General features: G+C 42.9%; 1 protein-coding gene across 1 annotated transcript in view; it reads left to right on the top strand.

Moving 5' to 3' along the window:
* The window catches only part of DNAH9 (dynein axonemal heavy chain 9), a 310,542-nt gene that overhangs the window by 175,273 nt on the left and 119,522 nt on the right, over positions 1 to 15,747 (top strand). Inside the window, exons 39-42 of the mRNA XM_082440696.1 lie at positions 3,976 to 4,141; positions 5,829 to 5,931; positions 6,494 to 6,733; positions 12,520 to 12,681. Coding sequence (XP_082296822.1) covers positions 3,976 to 4,141; positions 5,829 to 5,931; positions 6,494 to 6,733; positions 12,520 to 12,681 — 671 coding nt within the window. The remainder of the gene's footprint in view (positions 1 to 3,975; positions 4,142 to 5,828; positions 5,932 to 6,493; positions 6,734 to 12,519; positions 12,682 to 15,747) is intronic.

Here is a 15,747-nt window from a genome sequence, read left to right on the forward strand (position 1 = left end):
ACTCTACTTGGAATGGGGGGAGGGGGTTTCAAAGTATAAGGAAATTGAAAACAACATGTTTCATACTATAGGGAAACCATTCCATAAACTTTGGCACCTCCAAATTATAGAACACAATGCAGCAATTAAAAATCATGTTTTGGGAGGTTAGGTATTATCATATAAAGAGGTTTACAACATGAGAAATGAAAACAATATATACAGGCAGAAAATACAGTAAAATTCCAATTTTGTAAAGGAAAAAATCTAACAGAGCAAATAGACTAGAATGAAATACACCAAAATATTGAAAGTAATGCTTACTGCTAGGTGATAGAATTATGGGCAATTTTCATTTTCATCTTTATGATTTTCTATGCTTTTCAATTTTTATATAATGAATATGTATTATTTTATAATCATGCAAAGTATGTTATTTTTTGAAAGAATAAATGAAAAGCCCTTACAATATAACTGAAACATCTTAATGGGAAAAATTGGATAATATGAAAGGAAAATAGTTCAAACACAGATACACAAATCATGTCAGTGCAAAGTCAGACACAGTTAATTATTAATGATCTCTGTCAAAAACATGGTCAGGCAATGAGTTAACTAAACCTGGGATTTCTGAAGGGCGGAAACCAGGTCATAGTAAAGTTTAAGAAGTACTTTGCTGTGGTGGTTCCATAAGATGCCATAGTCAGACAGACCTGGGTTAGAATCCTGGCTTTGCCCTCAGTAGCTGTATGACCTTGGATAAAGTCCTTTTATTTCCCTAAAGCTCAGTTTTCTCATTTGTTGAAAGAAGTTTTTAAAGGTGATGACAGTACGTGCTAGGGCTGCTCTGAGGGGTCAGTGATATGGTCCTCCTTACAAAGGTCCTCCTTACATCAAGTCCTCCTTACAAAGCCAGGTCCCTGGTGATGCTCTGTGCGTGAGTGAATGTGCGGCTCTGGTGCTCAGAGACTGGTGGAATCGTGGGACTGCAGTGGTCAAGGAAGCCCTGGACAAGGGTTGGGACATCAGGGTTCACAAGCCCTCTCTTCCCCAGTGATATGAAAGAAGCACTGAAATGAGTATCAACAGCCCTGGGTTCTAATTCCAGCGCAGCATTTAGCCTGCCTTAGCCTCTGTTTCCTTAGTTACAAAGAGGGGAGGATAAGTCTTTCTTTGCCTATTCATGGAGTTTGTTATCATAATAAAAGTCATTCATTCATTCATTCTTTAATAATTTTTAGAATACCCTCCTTTGTGCTAAATAGTATTCTAGGTGCTGGGGTTATGACAGTGAGAAAAACAGAGAAAGATTCCTGGCCTTGTGGAGTTTATAATGTGGAGGAAGGGAGATAAATAAACAAGATGAACAAGAAAGATATAGAGGATATTAAGTGGTAATAAGTGTTACGGAGAAAAATGAAGCAGGGGCAGGGAATAGGAGGTGGGGTTTTAATTTGGGCTTGAGTGCCAGGAAAGGGCTTGCTGAGAAGATGGCATTTGAGTACGTAAACGTGTAATGGCAGTGAGGGAGCAAACTTCTGGCATTTGGGAGAAGAGGATTGCAGCCAGAGGAAGCAGCCAGAGCAAAGCACCCGAGGCCGTGAGTGACTAGTGAGTCAGAAGCAGGATGGCTGGAGCAGAGGGGGTGAAGAGAGGAGCAGTGGCAGATGAAAACCGAGATGCGTGGTTTCCCAAGTAACCAGACTGGCCTTTGCTCCAAGTGAGATGGGACACCACCCGAGGGTTTTAACCAGGGGGCTGGCACGGTCTGATTTACATCTTACAAGAATACCCCTGTCTGCTGTCTTGAGAATATAGCGTAAGGATCTAGGGCAAAAGCAGCCAAGACCATTTGGGAGGATGTCACAGTCACCAGGTGAGAGCCTCGGACAAGGATGGTAGCAGTGGAGACAGTGAAATGGGTAACAAACAGGAACCCACTTTGAAAGTGAAGCAGCTCTTCAGTGCACAATGGTGGTGAAACGGTGCAGGAGGGATGGTGTGAATCAAAACACGGGGCAGCTGCTGCTCCTCCACGTGGCCACAGGCTGACCGCCCAGCTGTTGCCGACGGAGAAATGCAGTAAGACTGCACAGGTGAGCTCCCGGGCTGGGTACGGCCTTGTGTGCAACAATGCAGAACCCGGAAAGTTGGTGGGAGGGTCACATTTCTTGATATGTCTCATTCGTTTAGTGCCTTCAACATCAACATTTTTGCTGAAATGTAAACCCACTTTTGCTCCTCCAGTTCTACCTGGAAGCAAAAGAACTCACTACCATTCCATTCTAGATGGGACTTGGGGCAGAGCTCGGCCAGGAAGGGATCCAGCATGTGTGTGCCTTTCCTAGGGAGACCTCTCTTTCTCTGGAGTACTTGACATCATCCGTTTGAGATAATCCCGTGCATTCCAAGCCCACTTCTTGTTAGCTGATGTGCTTTTCTCCTCAACAATCCTTGAGAAGCGTAAAAAGCTTAATCAACCCAAATTACAGGGTCTGCTTAATTCCAGGAGTTGATTTGAATATCATTGCTTTGGGAGGAGGAGAAACAAGTCTTCCTAAGGAGAGAATTTCCTATTAGAAGGACTGTTCTCAAAGGCATGTCCTTGACAGCCCATTAATTATATTTCATTTTGACAGATCTCATATATAGTTGTTATATCTTAAGGGGGGGAAGAAGGTGTTGGGTGATTAATTGGTTGATAGTGTATGTTAATTGCATGCTAATTAAATTTAAATTTAATTCATATTTGGAACACTTAATTTAACTCAGGACCAGAAAATTGGAATATTCAAGCTTCTTGAAGGAACTTGTCTTTCTATCTGTCACCTTCATATGTCTGTTGACACCTCCTCCTTGTTTACAAACTTGTTTTTCAAGAAAAGGAATCAGATGGTTCTTAGAGCCTCCAGCGGTAATAGTATTGGTTCTTGCAATACATAAATATTTAATTGCTTTATTGAAAAAAATACATGTATCTCCAACCTATTACTTAAATTTGCTCTAAACAAGTCCTGTCAGGCTGGAAAACCGTACTCTTTGATTGCTTCCCTCTGGCTGGGTAATTGAAGAAGCAGCTCCAGGAGAGAGTCTGTACTTGGTTTCCAGAAAGGCACTGAAGATGATCTGATACCTGAAGGCAGAGGGGCGCTGTTCATGATACTGGAAGCTTCTGGGAAATTCTCTGGGGCTCTTGTTTCTGCTCTCCCTCAGGGAACCCCAGCAGGTGAACTCTCTGAGAATACTGTTGACAGAATATCGGGTGTTTCCTCTCCTGTAGCCCAGGGGTGGAAGGAGCCTCCTCCCAGCCCCGGGACGGGCTGCTCCCCTGCTGTCTTAGGTGGAGAGGGCAGGTCTACCCAGGATCTGGTTGTCTGCAGATTTCCTTGGGGGTAGAGTACTAGGCCTTGGGACTTCTGTTTCCAGTCTACAAACAAAGAAAGTGGACCACAAGTGTGGTAGAAGGGACATGGGCTTTGAAGTTTAACTGGTTTGGATCTGTATCCTGGCTCTACCTTAGAAGAGTTAATTCATTCTTCTGAGTCTCAGTTCTGTCACCTATAAAAGGGGTAATGGCACTAATCTTGTAGCAGTGTTGTAAGGATTCAGTGAGACCATAAATGTCTGTAAAAACCTAACAGAGGGACTTCCCTGGCAGTCCAGTGGTTAAGACTCCATGCTTCCAACATAGGGGGCACGGGTTCCATCCTTGGTCGGGGAACTAAGATCCCGCAGGCTGCACAGTGCGGCCAAAAAAAAAAAAAAAAAAAAACCCTAACACAGTGCGCAGTCAGATGTTCGAAGCCTGGGCACTGCTGTCACCACTCCTGCCTGGTCATCGGCCGCCTTCCCTCTGGTCCTGTAGAACTGCCAGCTGCTGGGAGCAGCTCTTGTTGTTTGCACGTTACACCATGGCTTGTCCTTGACATTGGACTGTCTTAGAACTGGCATCTGAGCTTTGAACCTCCTTCCCTCACTCATTGGCTCCCTCCTCAGCTGTCCTGGAGAAGCCTCTGGAGAAGAAAGCGGGCAGAAATTACGGCCCCGCGGGCAACAAGAAGCTTATCTATTTCATAGATGACATGAACATGCCTGAGGTGGACGCCTACGGGACTGCACAGCCCCACGCCATCATCAGGCAGCACCTGGATTACGGCCACTGGTAAGAGCACACATAAAGGGACTCGGCCGGGTGGGGAGCAGGTCCAAGGCCGATCGCTGTCCTGTTGTTGGAGCTGCAGACCTCAGCTCAGCTCCAGCGCCAGATGAGAATCGCCACAGCAAACCGAGTCCCTCATGGGATTCTGTTTCCTGAGTGCTCTTCCTTCCAACAGGGAATTGAGACCCACCGGAAGAGGTTGGTCAGAGAAGGTACTGAGCTCTCATTTAAGGAAAAATGTCTACTTTCTTCCTCAATGTTCATCTCTAAAGCTGCCTTCTCCAAGCTCCCAAAGCAGAATTAACCAGTCCCCCTCCCCGCCTCCCCCTGTGGTCCTATCTCAGTGAGCAGGGCCTTCGCTGAGAACAGCTAACATTCTGTATAGTGCACGTGTGTTTGCGGGTCTTAATAGCCTTTGTCTTTTCAGAGCATCTCACAGGCTCTGATGTTATCTCCTGCAACAGAATAGTCTTTAATGGCAAAAGGTCTAAACTTGCCAGAAAGAAAACAGCAAGTCAGTGATTTGAGATAACTCTGGCTCACCTTCCTACCTCACACTGAATCTACTGCTGAGAAAGAGCAGGGAGGGCCAAGAGGGAATTCAGAGAGAGGAATTACAGTTACAACGACAGTCACCTGAGTTGCCTTTCATTCATTCCTAAGGTCTTTGTTGGACGCATGCCATGGACCACCGTCCACAATCTCCACACCAGTATTCGAGCAGCTGAAGTCTCCTGGAAAAAATCAGGCTGCTTATTGAATAGTTTTACTTTAGATTCATGGTCACAAACCATCAATGGGAAGTAGAAACTTCCTGGAAATTCTACTGTATTGCCTTCATATGTTTACATTTCCACTCTCCGAAATGTCTACTTCATGCCTTCTCCTCTCTCCTCAAACTTCCCACCTGACCTCAGCTGATGGTCACTCCTTCCATCTCCATTTCTAGCTTCCATACCTATACAACTTACTTCCATCCCTGTGCATCTTTTTCTCCCTCCCCTTATTACATTTTCCCTGAGGCTCAACCACCGACCAGCATCTTGAGTCTACTCTCTCCATCTCTTGAAATCTCACTTCACCTACTAGTTCCCCTGTCTCCTGATGGGCTCCTTCATATCAGTGTCTAAATTTGCACAAATTTATCCTATTGTGTTAAAAAATCATTTTCTAATTACTGCTCTGTTTCTCTCTGCATAACCAGATTCTCTCCTCTGTCTCCACCTCCTCATCTCCCGCTCACTCCTCTGTCCACTATGATTAGGTTTCTATTTCCTCCACTTTACTGAACTGTTCCTGCTCAACTAACTGTATCTTTATTGTGAAATCCAACAGACCCCGTTGGGTCACCATCTTTCTTATCTTCTCTGCAGCGCTTGATGTGGTTGACTGCTCTGTCCTGTTGGAAATACTGGCTTCCTTTGCTTTCTGGATACTACACACCCTTGATTTCCTCCTACCTCTTTGACCATCTCTGTGGTCTCTTCTTCCTGCGCTACTTCCATGGATGTTGTATCCCTTAGGAATTTGTCCTAAGCTCTTGTCTCTTCTCAGTTGCTACCAATGTATCTAGACTCTTTTTTACCCCCAAAACACATGAATGATTGGGCACATCCCAGCTCACCTTGACAGCACACTTACCTGCCTCTGCCCTCACTCACCTCTCGTCCATGGTTTCTGACTATTCCAGGTATGATCGAAACAAACTGTCCCTAAAGGAGGTCATGAATGTCCAGTACGTTTCCTGTATGAACCCCACCGCGGGCAGCTTCACCATCAACCCACGGCTTCAGGTACAGGAGGAACTGTGACCCTGGGGTCCTAAACACCACCTTCCAGGCTGATGTCACTGGACTATGTGTGATAATTGGCCCCTCCCCTGTCCAGCCTCTTCAAGTGGTAAATCATACAGGATGCTGACTCGCATTTCCAGGGAGACAGAAAAACCCCTAGACCCAGAGTTCTGAAGCTTTTTGAGCCAGAAGGAATCAGTGTTCATCTAATTCAACTTGGTCTTCAGGTTGAGAGAACTTCAGATAGGTGAATGACCCTCCCAAGGTCATGTGCATTCTCAGGATCACATTCAGATTTGGACTCAGATTCCCAGAGTCCAAGTTCCATTCCCTTCCTGCTATACCAGGCTGACGTCTTTGACCAGAGGTCCAAAACCCATTAATCATTTTAGGTTCAGCCTAAGTTTGGGTTTAATGTGAGAAATGTGGCCAGAATGTAGAATTCAAAGCCCTTCTAAGAATTCTTCACCGTCTTATCCAAATCCTGAAGAGGTGATTTCTGTCCTGTGACCACGATGTCTAACTCGTGGCCTCCTCCACGTGCCTCTGTTCCCCTGTCCAGCGTCACTTCAGCGTGTTCGCCGTCTCCTTCCCGGGAGCAGACGCCCTGTCCTCCATCTACTGCACCATCCTGACTCAGCACCTGAAGCTTGGGAACTTCCCAGCACCACTGCAGAAATGCGTCCCCCAGCTGACCTGTCTGGCCCTTACCTTCCACCAGAAGATCGCCACCACGTTCCTCCCCACAGCAATCAGATTCCATTACATCTTCAACCTCAGGGACTTGGCCAACATTTTCCAGGTGAGTCCATCGGCTCCAAGACACACCAGGAGGCTTAGCCATGATCCTGTCCCCTCCATTCTTTGCCAAACTCTCAGGCAAAGGCACAGTTCATACGGAGTGACGAATGTACAAGTAAACAGAGTGCTGTGGGGTCCGTGAGGGTCTATTCAACATAATAGAATTCTCTTTGCCCATTAAATTACTTCTTGGTAAGCAGAGTGTATTTATTTCTGAGTTGGTTCCTTCAGGCTGGAGAAGGCTCAGCATTTTGGAGGTAATGTCATCTAATGGTTCCAACATGCCTAGAAAAGAAAGTGACACAGAAGAAAGCGAGAAAACTATTTTGCAGGCTCTGGTGGTACACCCATCATTCTTGGGATGAAAAATAACATCCCCTAAACCACGCAGGATAGCTCTGCTTCCTAAAGAAGCCATGTCATACTATTCCGAAGACGCCATCTGCCAGCCACTGGGATGCATCAGTCCTAAAAATTCCAGGTTATTTTCCAGGTCAGAGCCATTTCAGATCCTTCCAGCTGCTCATCTGAATAGCGGTGGCCTGTGTCTGCCTGGTGCTTCCAGTTGCTTGCCCCTTCACTATCAGAACCTCCAGAGGGCAATGCAGCAAACGCGGCCCCCTCTTCCCCGTGGCCAGGTACTGCACCCTCTTGTGATGGCTCCACAACCCTCCCATCCTGGATGAGAATCTGCAGAAACTGCTTTTCAGAGAGACCCCTCTCCAGGAGAGTTCTGAGCCATTATTGAGGGAGAGTGCCTTTTATCACAAGCAGAGGCCACATCTGTAGGGAAATAGCAGCATGATCAGGGAGTGAGGCATGACCCTCCGTGGGGAGCACATGTGTTTGGGGTTAATTACACTACCTGTGCAGGTAGGACTCTGGGGAACCTCAGACTAGCAAAGGTCCAGACTCTGAGGCCATAGAGCCTGCAGGTTCCACGGTCTAAAGAAGCAGAAACCCACTAAATATTAGTTCAAAGATCCAAGAGTGGTGCTCCCAAAAAGCTTACCTGGAGGGTGGACCACAGCCCCACAGCCAGGGTGAGTCTCTGAGAGCTCCTGTGAGCTGGCTCAGGACAGCGCTGCTGGGTCACGTGCCTCCCAAACGTTAACTCAGCTACAAATGAGGAAACACACCCACAGAGCTTACACAGCCAGCCAGGGAAGGAACCAGAATAGAACCTAGGTCTTTCAGGTTCCTGGCCAGAACCCCTTTCCACCACGCCATTCTGTCCTTCTCACCCTTCTTTCTACGAGGAGAACAGCATAAGACAGTTAAGGCAGCAAGAAAGACTCAGCTCCAAGCCTGTAAAACCCACAGCTCCGTGGCCCTCGGACCTGGATGGTGGCAAAGTTTGTGCATTCCCATCCTTATCTCCCATTTACTGAGTATTAATTGAGAAAGACTTTTTTTTTTTTTTTAATCACACAAGCCGTTTCTGAAATCTCACTGCGACAGGATGAGCTGGGGGCGTCCCCATGTGCATCTTCTAGATGAGCAAAAAGGAGTTGAGCCATTTGATCAAATTCACGCTGCCCGTAGTGGCAGAACTAAAGGGGAAAGAGGCGTTTGGTCTCCCTCACACGAAGCGCCAGCCCAGCTCCTGCCTGGACAGCGCCTTGTCACCTGTGTGACCTGAGATTCATACTCACGACAACCCTTTGGGATACACGTTATTATCCCAATTTAACAGAGGCTCGGAGAGGTTGCCAGCTGGTAGATGACGGCATGCATGGCCATGGAGGTAGAAAAGTATGCACCGTGTTAGTGGAATAACAAGTGGGTGGAAGCAGACAGTGACGTGGAGAGGTCGCGAGCAGCGAGATGGGGGAGGGAATTTGAGAACAGAGGGGATCCTTGTAAAAAGTCCGCCTTCAGTCTGTCATAAAGCTGGCATTTATTGAGCCAGTCCTACACCCTCTGCACCTATTAGCTAATAATTTAATCCTCACGACAACCATATCAGGTAACATACTGATCATTTCCAATTTAGAAATGACAAAACCGTGCTACAGACAAATCAAGTAGCTTGAGTACGTTCAGCATAACTGGTGAACAGAAGCCTCATATCCCAAAATTAGGGGGGTCAGCTCTGCTGTGCCGGGAATTCGGGGCGGCAAACACTTCCTCAGGAAGCAGGGCTCTGGTCCAGCCTGTCTTAGTGGCAACCGTGCAAAGTCAAGGAGGAACCAGGGAGGGGAGATGTTGGCATGGGAGGCTAAGTCTGTTCCTTTTCCGGACTCAGGCAGCCTGAGTGGAACCCCCCAGGCTCTGTGTCCCAGCCTGGCCTCCCTGCAGCCTGCCAGCTGTCAGCCCCGTGCCCCAGATGGGGGAAAGTGCATCCCTACTGGAGCCCCTGCCTCCCTCCAGCGCCGCCCCCGCCCCTCACCCTCCTCCTCCAGAGCCGAGTTTCAAGGCCACAGCTTGGCTACAGCGTCCCCCTCCCGCCCCCTCTGGCCTGCTTGTCTGAAGAAGGCCTGACAGAAGAGCGGAAGAGCGTAAGGGAGGGTGTTGTCCCCGGGGAGACAAGCGCTGCTTGGAGAACACGCTGTTTTCCTCCATCTAGCTTGATCCAAGGCTCCATCATCCAGACCTCCTCTGCACTTCGCGCACTCTGTCCAGAATTCGGGCATCAGGACAGGATTTGATAGTGCCCTGAGTAGCAGGAATCATTAACCGTTCCCATCTCAGTGCTACACAGAGCTGTCTAAGACGGTGCAAAGTTGCTCTTGACGTGCTCTCATCGACTCGGCCCTTAATTGTCAGTCAGCCTGAGTGTTCGGCTGTAACGGGGCTTATACACATCAGCTGATGGCACCCCTCGCCGTAAAACCCAGTCCCGGAGTCAGCACTCCCGGCAGGGCTTCTTCCCGCCGTCTGCACCTCGCACAGGGCTGGTACCTAGGAGACCCGGGAAGGAGACAGGGGCCGAGATGTATGTGTGGGTGGGCCCAAAGGGACCTAATGAGATTTCTTTCTTTTTCTAAAGTAAACTTTTATTAAAGTATAGCATCCAAGTAGAAAAGCACACAGGCCATAAGCATAGAGCTTGGTTAATTGTCACAAAGTCATCACAGCTATGTAACCACAACTCAGATCAAGAAGTACAACATTCCCAGCATCCATGGAACTCCTCCTTTTTCTTTCTTCCATTCACTCTTTTCTCCTCCTTCCAGAGCTAATTACTGTCTGGACTTCTAACACCATAAGTTATTTTGGCCTATTTGAGGACTTTATATAAATGGAATCATATGGTAAATATCCTTTTGTGTCTTTGTTCAATATAACATTTGTACTTATATATACAATCATGTCATTGGTAAAAATGAATCATAGTAACAATTTCTTTCTTTCCAACCCTTAAATCTTCTAATTACTTTTTCTTACTGTGCTGGCTACAGCTGCCACTACAAGGAAGAGAAGAGGTGAGACTGGCATTTTGCAGCGTTCCTAATTTTAAGGGAAAGCTTTTAATAGTTGGCCATTAAGTGTGATGCTTACTATAGATTTTTGTGGATGCTCTTCACCAGTTGTTTAAGAAAATTTTTTTCTGTTTATAGTTTACCAAGAGTTTTTTTTTTATCATGAGTATTTGTTGAAACTTAAATGATTTTTCTATATCTGTTGAAATAATTATATCCATTTTTTTCTCCATTTTTTCTGGAAATGGGATAAATTACATTGATTATTTTTGAATGTTAAATCAACCTTGCATTCCTGTAATCAACCCAACTTAGTTGTTACATGGTGAACTTATTTTATTTTCTGGATTTCATTCACTGTTTTTTTCTATATAACATTTACACCTATATTAATAAGATTTTCCTGTAATTTCTCTTTCTTCTAGTATTCTAAGGTTATGAAGTCCTCATAAAAAATGCATTGGGAAACGTTTCCTCTTTTTCTACTCTCTGGAAGATTTTTTAAAACACTGTATTGTGCCTTTCTTAAATGTCAGAAGAATTTAATGATGAAATCATCTGGAGTTTTCTTTGTGAAAGACTAAATTATAAATTCAGTTTCTTTAATACATATTAGACAATTCACATTTTCTATTTCTTTATGTATCAGTTGTGGTAAGATGTGTGTCATCAGTTTCTAATTTATTGGCACAAAATTATTTATAGTATCCTGTTGTTATCTTTTAAGTATCTGTTTTATCTGATATATGTTCTCCTTTTTATTCTGGCTATGTGTGTCTTTTCTGTTTTTCTCTTTCTATCTTCTATCAACCCTACCAGGGAGTTATCAATTGTGCTAGTCTTTTCAAAAGAAATGGAAAAAGAAGAGAAAAGTATACCAATATTATGTGTTTGACTTTATTGGTTATCTCTATTTGATATGTTTTTTATATTATTAAAATTTGCTCTTTTCTTTATAATCTCTTTCTTCCTACTTACTCTGGGATTGGGATAAGTTTATTCTTGTTTTTCTAACTTCTTGACATGGCTACTTAGATCATTAATTGTCAGCCTTTCACCTCTTCTGAAATGTTTATCTTAAGGCTATAAATTTATCTCTAATTGTACCATTCACTGCATCATGCAGGCTTTTATGTGTTATATTTTTTTTTCATTCATTTCATAATATTTCTTAATTTTCCCTATGATTCCTTCTTTAACCCATGGGGTATTTGGAAGTATATGGCTTTATTTCCAAAATTTAGAGGCATTCAACATGACCTGGAAGAAGCAAACCTGTACAAAGAAAAATAATTTTAGAAACTTACAGTTCTTCTATATTAATAGAGATTTATATATAAAGGGTTATGTGGGGCACATCAGAGGGATGTTGTTGGACAGGAGAGGAGATGCCCTGGAATGCTTCAGCAACGAGAGAGCAGTGGAGCTAGATCTTGAAAGGCGAGCCGAGGAAGTAAAGCGGAAGGCATGGGGGCACAAAAGTATTCAGGGTTAGAAAATAATTTGCAGTTGTGAAACTGAAGTCTAGATTTTATGGGAAGTGATGGCAAGTGTGATGAGGAAGCAGATTGGTAGTCTTATTATGTCCAGATCTTTACGCCATGCGGATGAATCTGAGCATTATTCTGTCCGTAATGAGGAACAATTAAAGGACCCCTTTTCTTGTAAGACAAGAAAGAAAGCAATGAGGGCAAACAAGGTGTCGATAAGCTTGAAGTTATAGGATTTGAAGTCGTCGAGAGGCTCTAATCTCAGTGGTCTCCATTCTTCCTTGAAAAAGAGGGATAGGACACTGGCTAATAGTAACAGAGAGGTGACAGAAATTTGAAGAGTAAATATTTGGAACGATCCCTGAGGTATATAAGAAGGAGAACTTACTAGAGATGAATAAATGGATTACTGGCCTGCGAAGGTTAGCTATATTCATTCCAGCCCTATGTCATCGTTCTGATTTTACATAAGCAATCATCACCCAGATTAGTTTTCAAAGGGTGCTTGTAGAATAGAAATACAGCAGAGAAGCAGCCTCGCCTCTCACTGTGGTGATTTGGAAAGTAGTGGTTGAAATTCCGGGCTCTCAGGTCAGACAGACCTGGTTTCAAAACTGTGTGGTTTTGAACTAAGGCCACTTACCTTATGACATTGGGCGTGCTTTCTGTCTTTCTGAATCCCAACCTTCACATTATACAAAATGACTATTGTAAAAATCACTTTGTAGCATCATGGATGGTTAAATGAGCTTTTTCTGGCCAAACATCTAGTTCAGTACCTGTCACATACTGGCTTCTATCAATTGTTTTAAGTGTTGTAGTTTTAAATTGCTATTGATGTTATTTTTTGTTGCTGTTTATTCTCCTTAAAGGGCATTCTCTTCTCCTCTGTGGAATGTGTAAAATCCACACAGGACCTAGTAAAGCTCTATCTGCATGAATCAAATCGGGTTTATCGGGATAAGATGGTGGAAGAGAAGGATCTTGATCTTTTTGATAAGATCCAAGCAGAAGTGATCAAGAAAATTTTTGATGTGAGTATTGCCCTGTGAATTTATATTTACATTTGAAAAATAATGATAATTATGCAAGTGATCACCCAAATGATAAAAATCTAACCCATAAATTGAAGAAGATCAGGATTAGATAAGGAAATAAAATCTGTCATTATTTTGCCTAAGTGAAAAATGCTGGAGCAAGAAGAGACACAAATTAATCATAGAATCTCGGTGTTGTGAGGTCTGTGCAGACCATCTGATCCAATCCTCGTCCTATATTAATGCCTCTCAGTACCATTTCTCAGATTGGTCATCCCAGATAATGCACCAGCATCCTTGGAAATACACTATACTCTCTTTCCAAAGACAGCCACTTTGGAATGTCTAATGGCTGGAAATTTAGAACGATTTTGAAATTTGGAACCTTTGGAACAACTTTAAAGACTGGAGATTTATTTAAATAATTATCTGAAATTCATTTCCCTGTCTACTAATCCTAGGTCTGCATGACAAACCTTCAAATATTTTAAGACCATTTATCTTGTCCTTCCTGGGTCTTCGCTTTTCCAGGCCAAAGAGCCTCTGTTCTGTTAGCCATTTCTGACAAGACTTATTTCCAAACCCAAAGCAATTTGACATCATCTTTATTACTCTTCCATCAGTTCTCCCCTCTGAAATCATGGTGTCTGACTTTCATCACACAACCCAAGTGGGGTCTGACCAAAATCAAGATCATCATTCCCCTCTTCTTATATACTATAATTTTTGTTACTGTGTTTGCCAAAATGTGTCTTGCTAAACAGTTGTACCACAATACACTCCTTGGAAAGAAGGTATCCATGATGAAATAAGTTGAGAAAGTACTTCATATTTTTTTTATCCCCATAACATTTTATTGTTTTTAATTTTTTTAATTGAAGTATAGTTGATTTACAATGTTGTGTTAATTTTTGCAGTACAGCAAAGTGATTCAGTTTTTTATATTCTTTTCTACTATGGTTTATCACAGGATATTGAACATAGTTCCCTGTGCTATACAGTAGGACCTTACTGTTTATCCATCCTATATATAATAGTTTGCATCTGCTAATCCCAAACTCTCAATCCATCCCTCCCCACCACCCTCCCCCTTGGCAACCACAAGTCTGTTCCCTATGTCTGTGAGTCTGTTTCTGTTTTGTTAAGTAAGTTCATTTGTATCATATTTTAGATTCCACATATAAGTGATACCATATGGTATTTGTCTTTCTCTTTCTGACTTACTTCACTTAGTATGATAATCTCTAGTTCCATCCATGTTGGTGCAAGTGGCATTACTTCATTCTTTCTCATGGCTGAGTAGTATTCCATTGTGCAGTATATAGGAGAAAGTACTTCATATTATAGCCCTCTCTTGGAAATATACAGTACATTCAGCACATTAAAGCCCTGAAAATCTTGAATAAGCCTGATTCATGCATCATTTCCCAAACATATTGGACCCTAAAACTCTTTTCCCTACATAAAACCTACTAATAATTTGAAGAATGAATGATTAATAGAATATGCCCAGGGAAGCACAGATACGTTAACACAGCCTAAGATCTTATGACATTTCTTAGCGTCAAAATTACCCCACAACTAACAGCTTTCTGTTGAACAGAGCACCAGTTTTTCCACACATACTGCTTATCTGTCCTCTCTTGAACTTAGAATAATCAAATCTTGTATTTAAATATACCACGCTGTCCCTATGCTCACCTTGTTAGGTTTAGCTCCATATTTTTTCCTGATAAGATTCTGGGTCCACCTCTGAAGATATATACAGTTTATTCCAACCGATATGACAGCCTTTTGAATGTTTGGGCAGCATTTTAAGTAACTTATCTCGGTCTTCTCTTTACTAGTCCAAACACCCTAAATTCCTCCACTCGTCCCATCCTTTTTAAATGGCCTGATGTTCAGCACTCTCACATCATAGCTGCCTCTCCGTGAGCATCGTAGAATTTGCCAATTTGTGTGTTCATTGTTAGCTCTGCACATGAGCCCTGACTGTCTTCTTAAGTTGGTCTGAGCTAGCACTTTAGCATAACAACATTCAGTCTTTGAAACAGCAGTTCCTACGTGGGTCTGTCTACTAAGAACACATCCTTTTGATCATAGACCTAGATATAATTAATACTGCCATCATCCTTCCCCAACAACATTTAAAATGCCAACCTGAAGCACCCTGGCTACACCAATTCTTTGTATTGGTATTAAAGAAAAGTTGCTGATACTCAGCCATAAAAAAGAATGAAATAATGCCACTTGAAGCAACGTGGATGGAACTAGAGATTATCATACTAAGTGAAGTCAGTCAGAAAGAGAAAAACAAATACCATATGATATCACTTATATGTGGAATCTAAAATATGACACAAATGAACCTATCTATGAAACAGAAACAGAATCATGGACGTAGAGAACAGACTTGAGTTTGCCAAGGAGAGGGTTGGGGGAGGGGTGGATTGGGAGTTTGGGATTAGCGGATGCAAACTATTATATATAGAATGGATAAACAACAAGGTCCTACTGTACAACACAGAGAGCTATATTCACTATTCTATGATAAACCATAAGGGAAAAGATTATTTTAAAAAAAGAATGTGTGTGTATATATATATATGTGTGTGTGTGTATATATATATATATATATATGTATATATATAACTGAATGACTTTGCTGTACAGCAGTAATTAACACAACATTGTAAATCAACTATACTTCAATAAAAAAGAGAAAAGTTGCCAAATTTCCAACACGGAATTGATACAGTCCTGTTTCCACCGTTAAAAGCTTAAAGTTCTCTTATTTGTGGCCATTATGTGATACAACATCACTATTAAGAAATCTTTGATGCACTGGGTGGGTTGGTTTTCTCTCTTCCTTCTACACATCTGGCTGTGATCATAAAATCAGAGCCTTGTTTTGTTCATCAGAGAGTCTTTGTAGACCAGGCTTTTCAGAACTGCACTTTCATTGTTCTTCTGCCAGATCGTTAGTGTAAATTGACTGCTATCAGGACAGCTTCCCAGTATATTAGCCCATTTTCAAACTGGGTAGATGTATTCCCATATCCC

The sequence above is a fragment of the Balaenoptera physalus genome (assembly GCF_965194825.1).
Source record: "Balaenoptera physalus genome assembly, chromosome: 20".
NCBI lineage: Eukaryota > Metazoa > Chordata > Mammalia > Artiodactyla > Balaenopteridae > Balaenoptera > Balaenoptera physalus.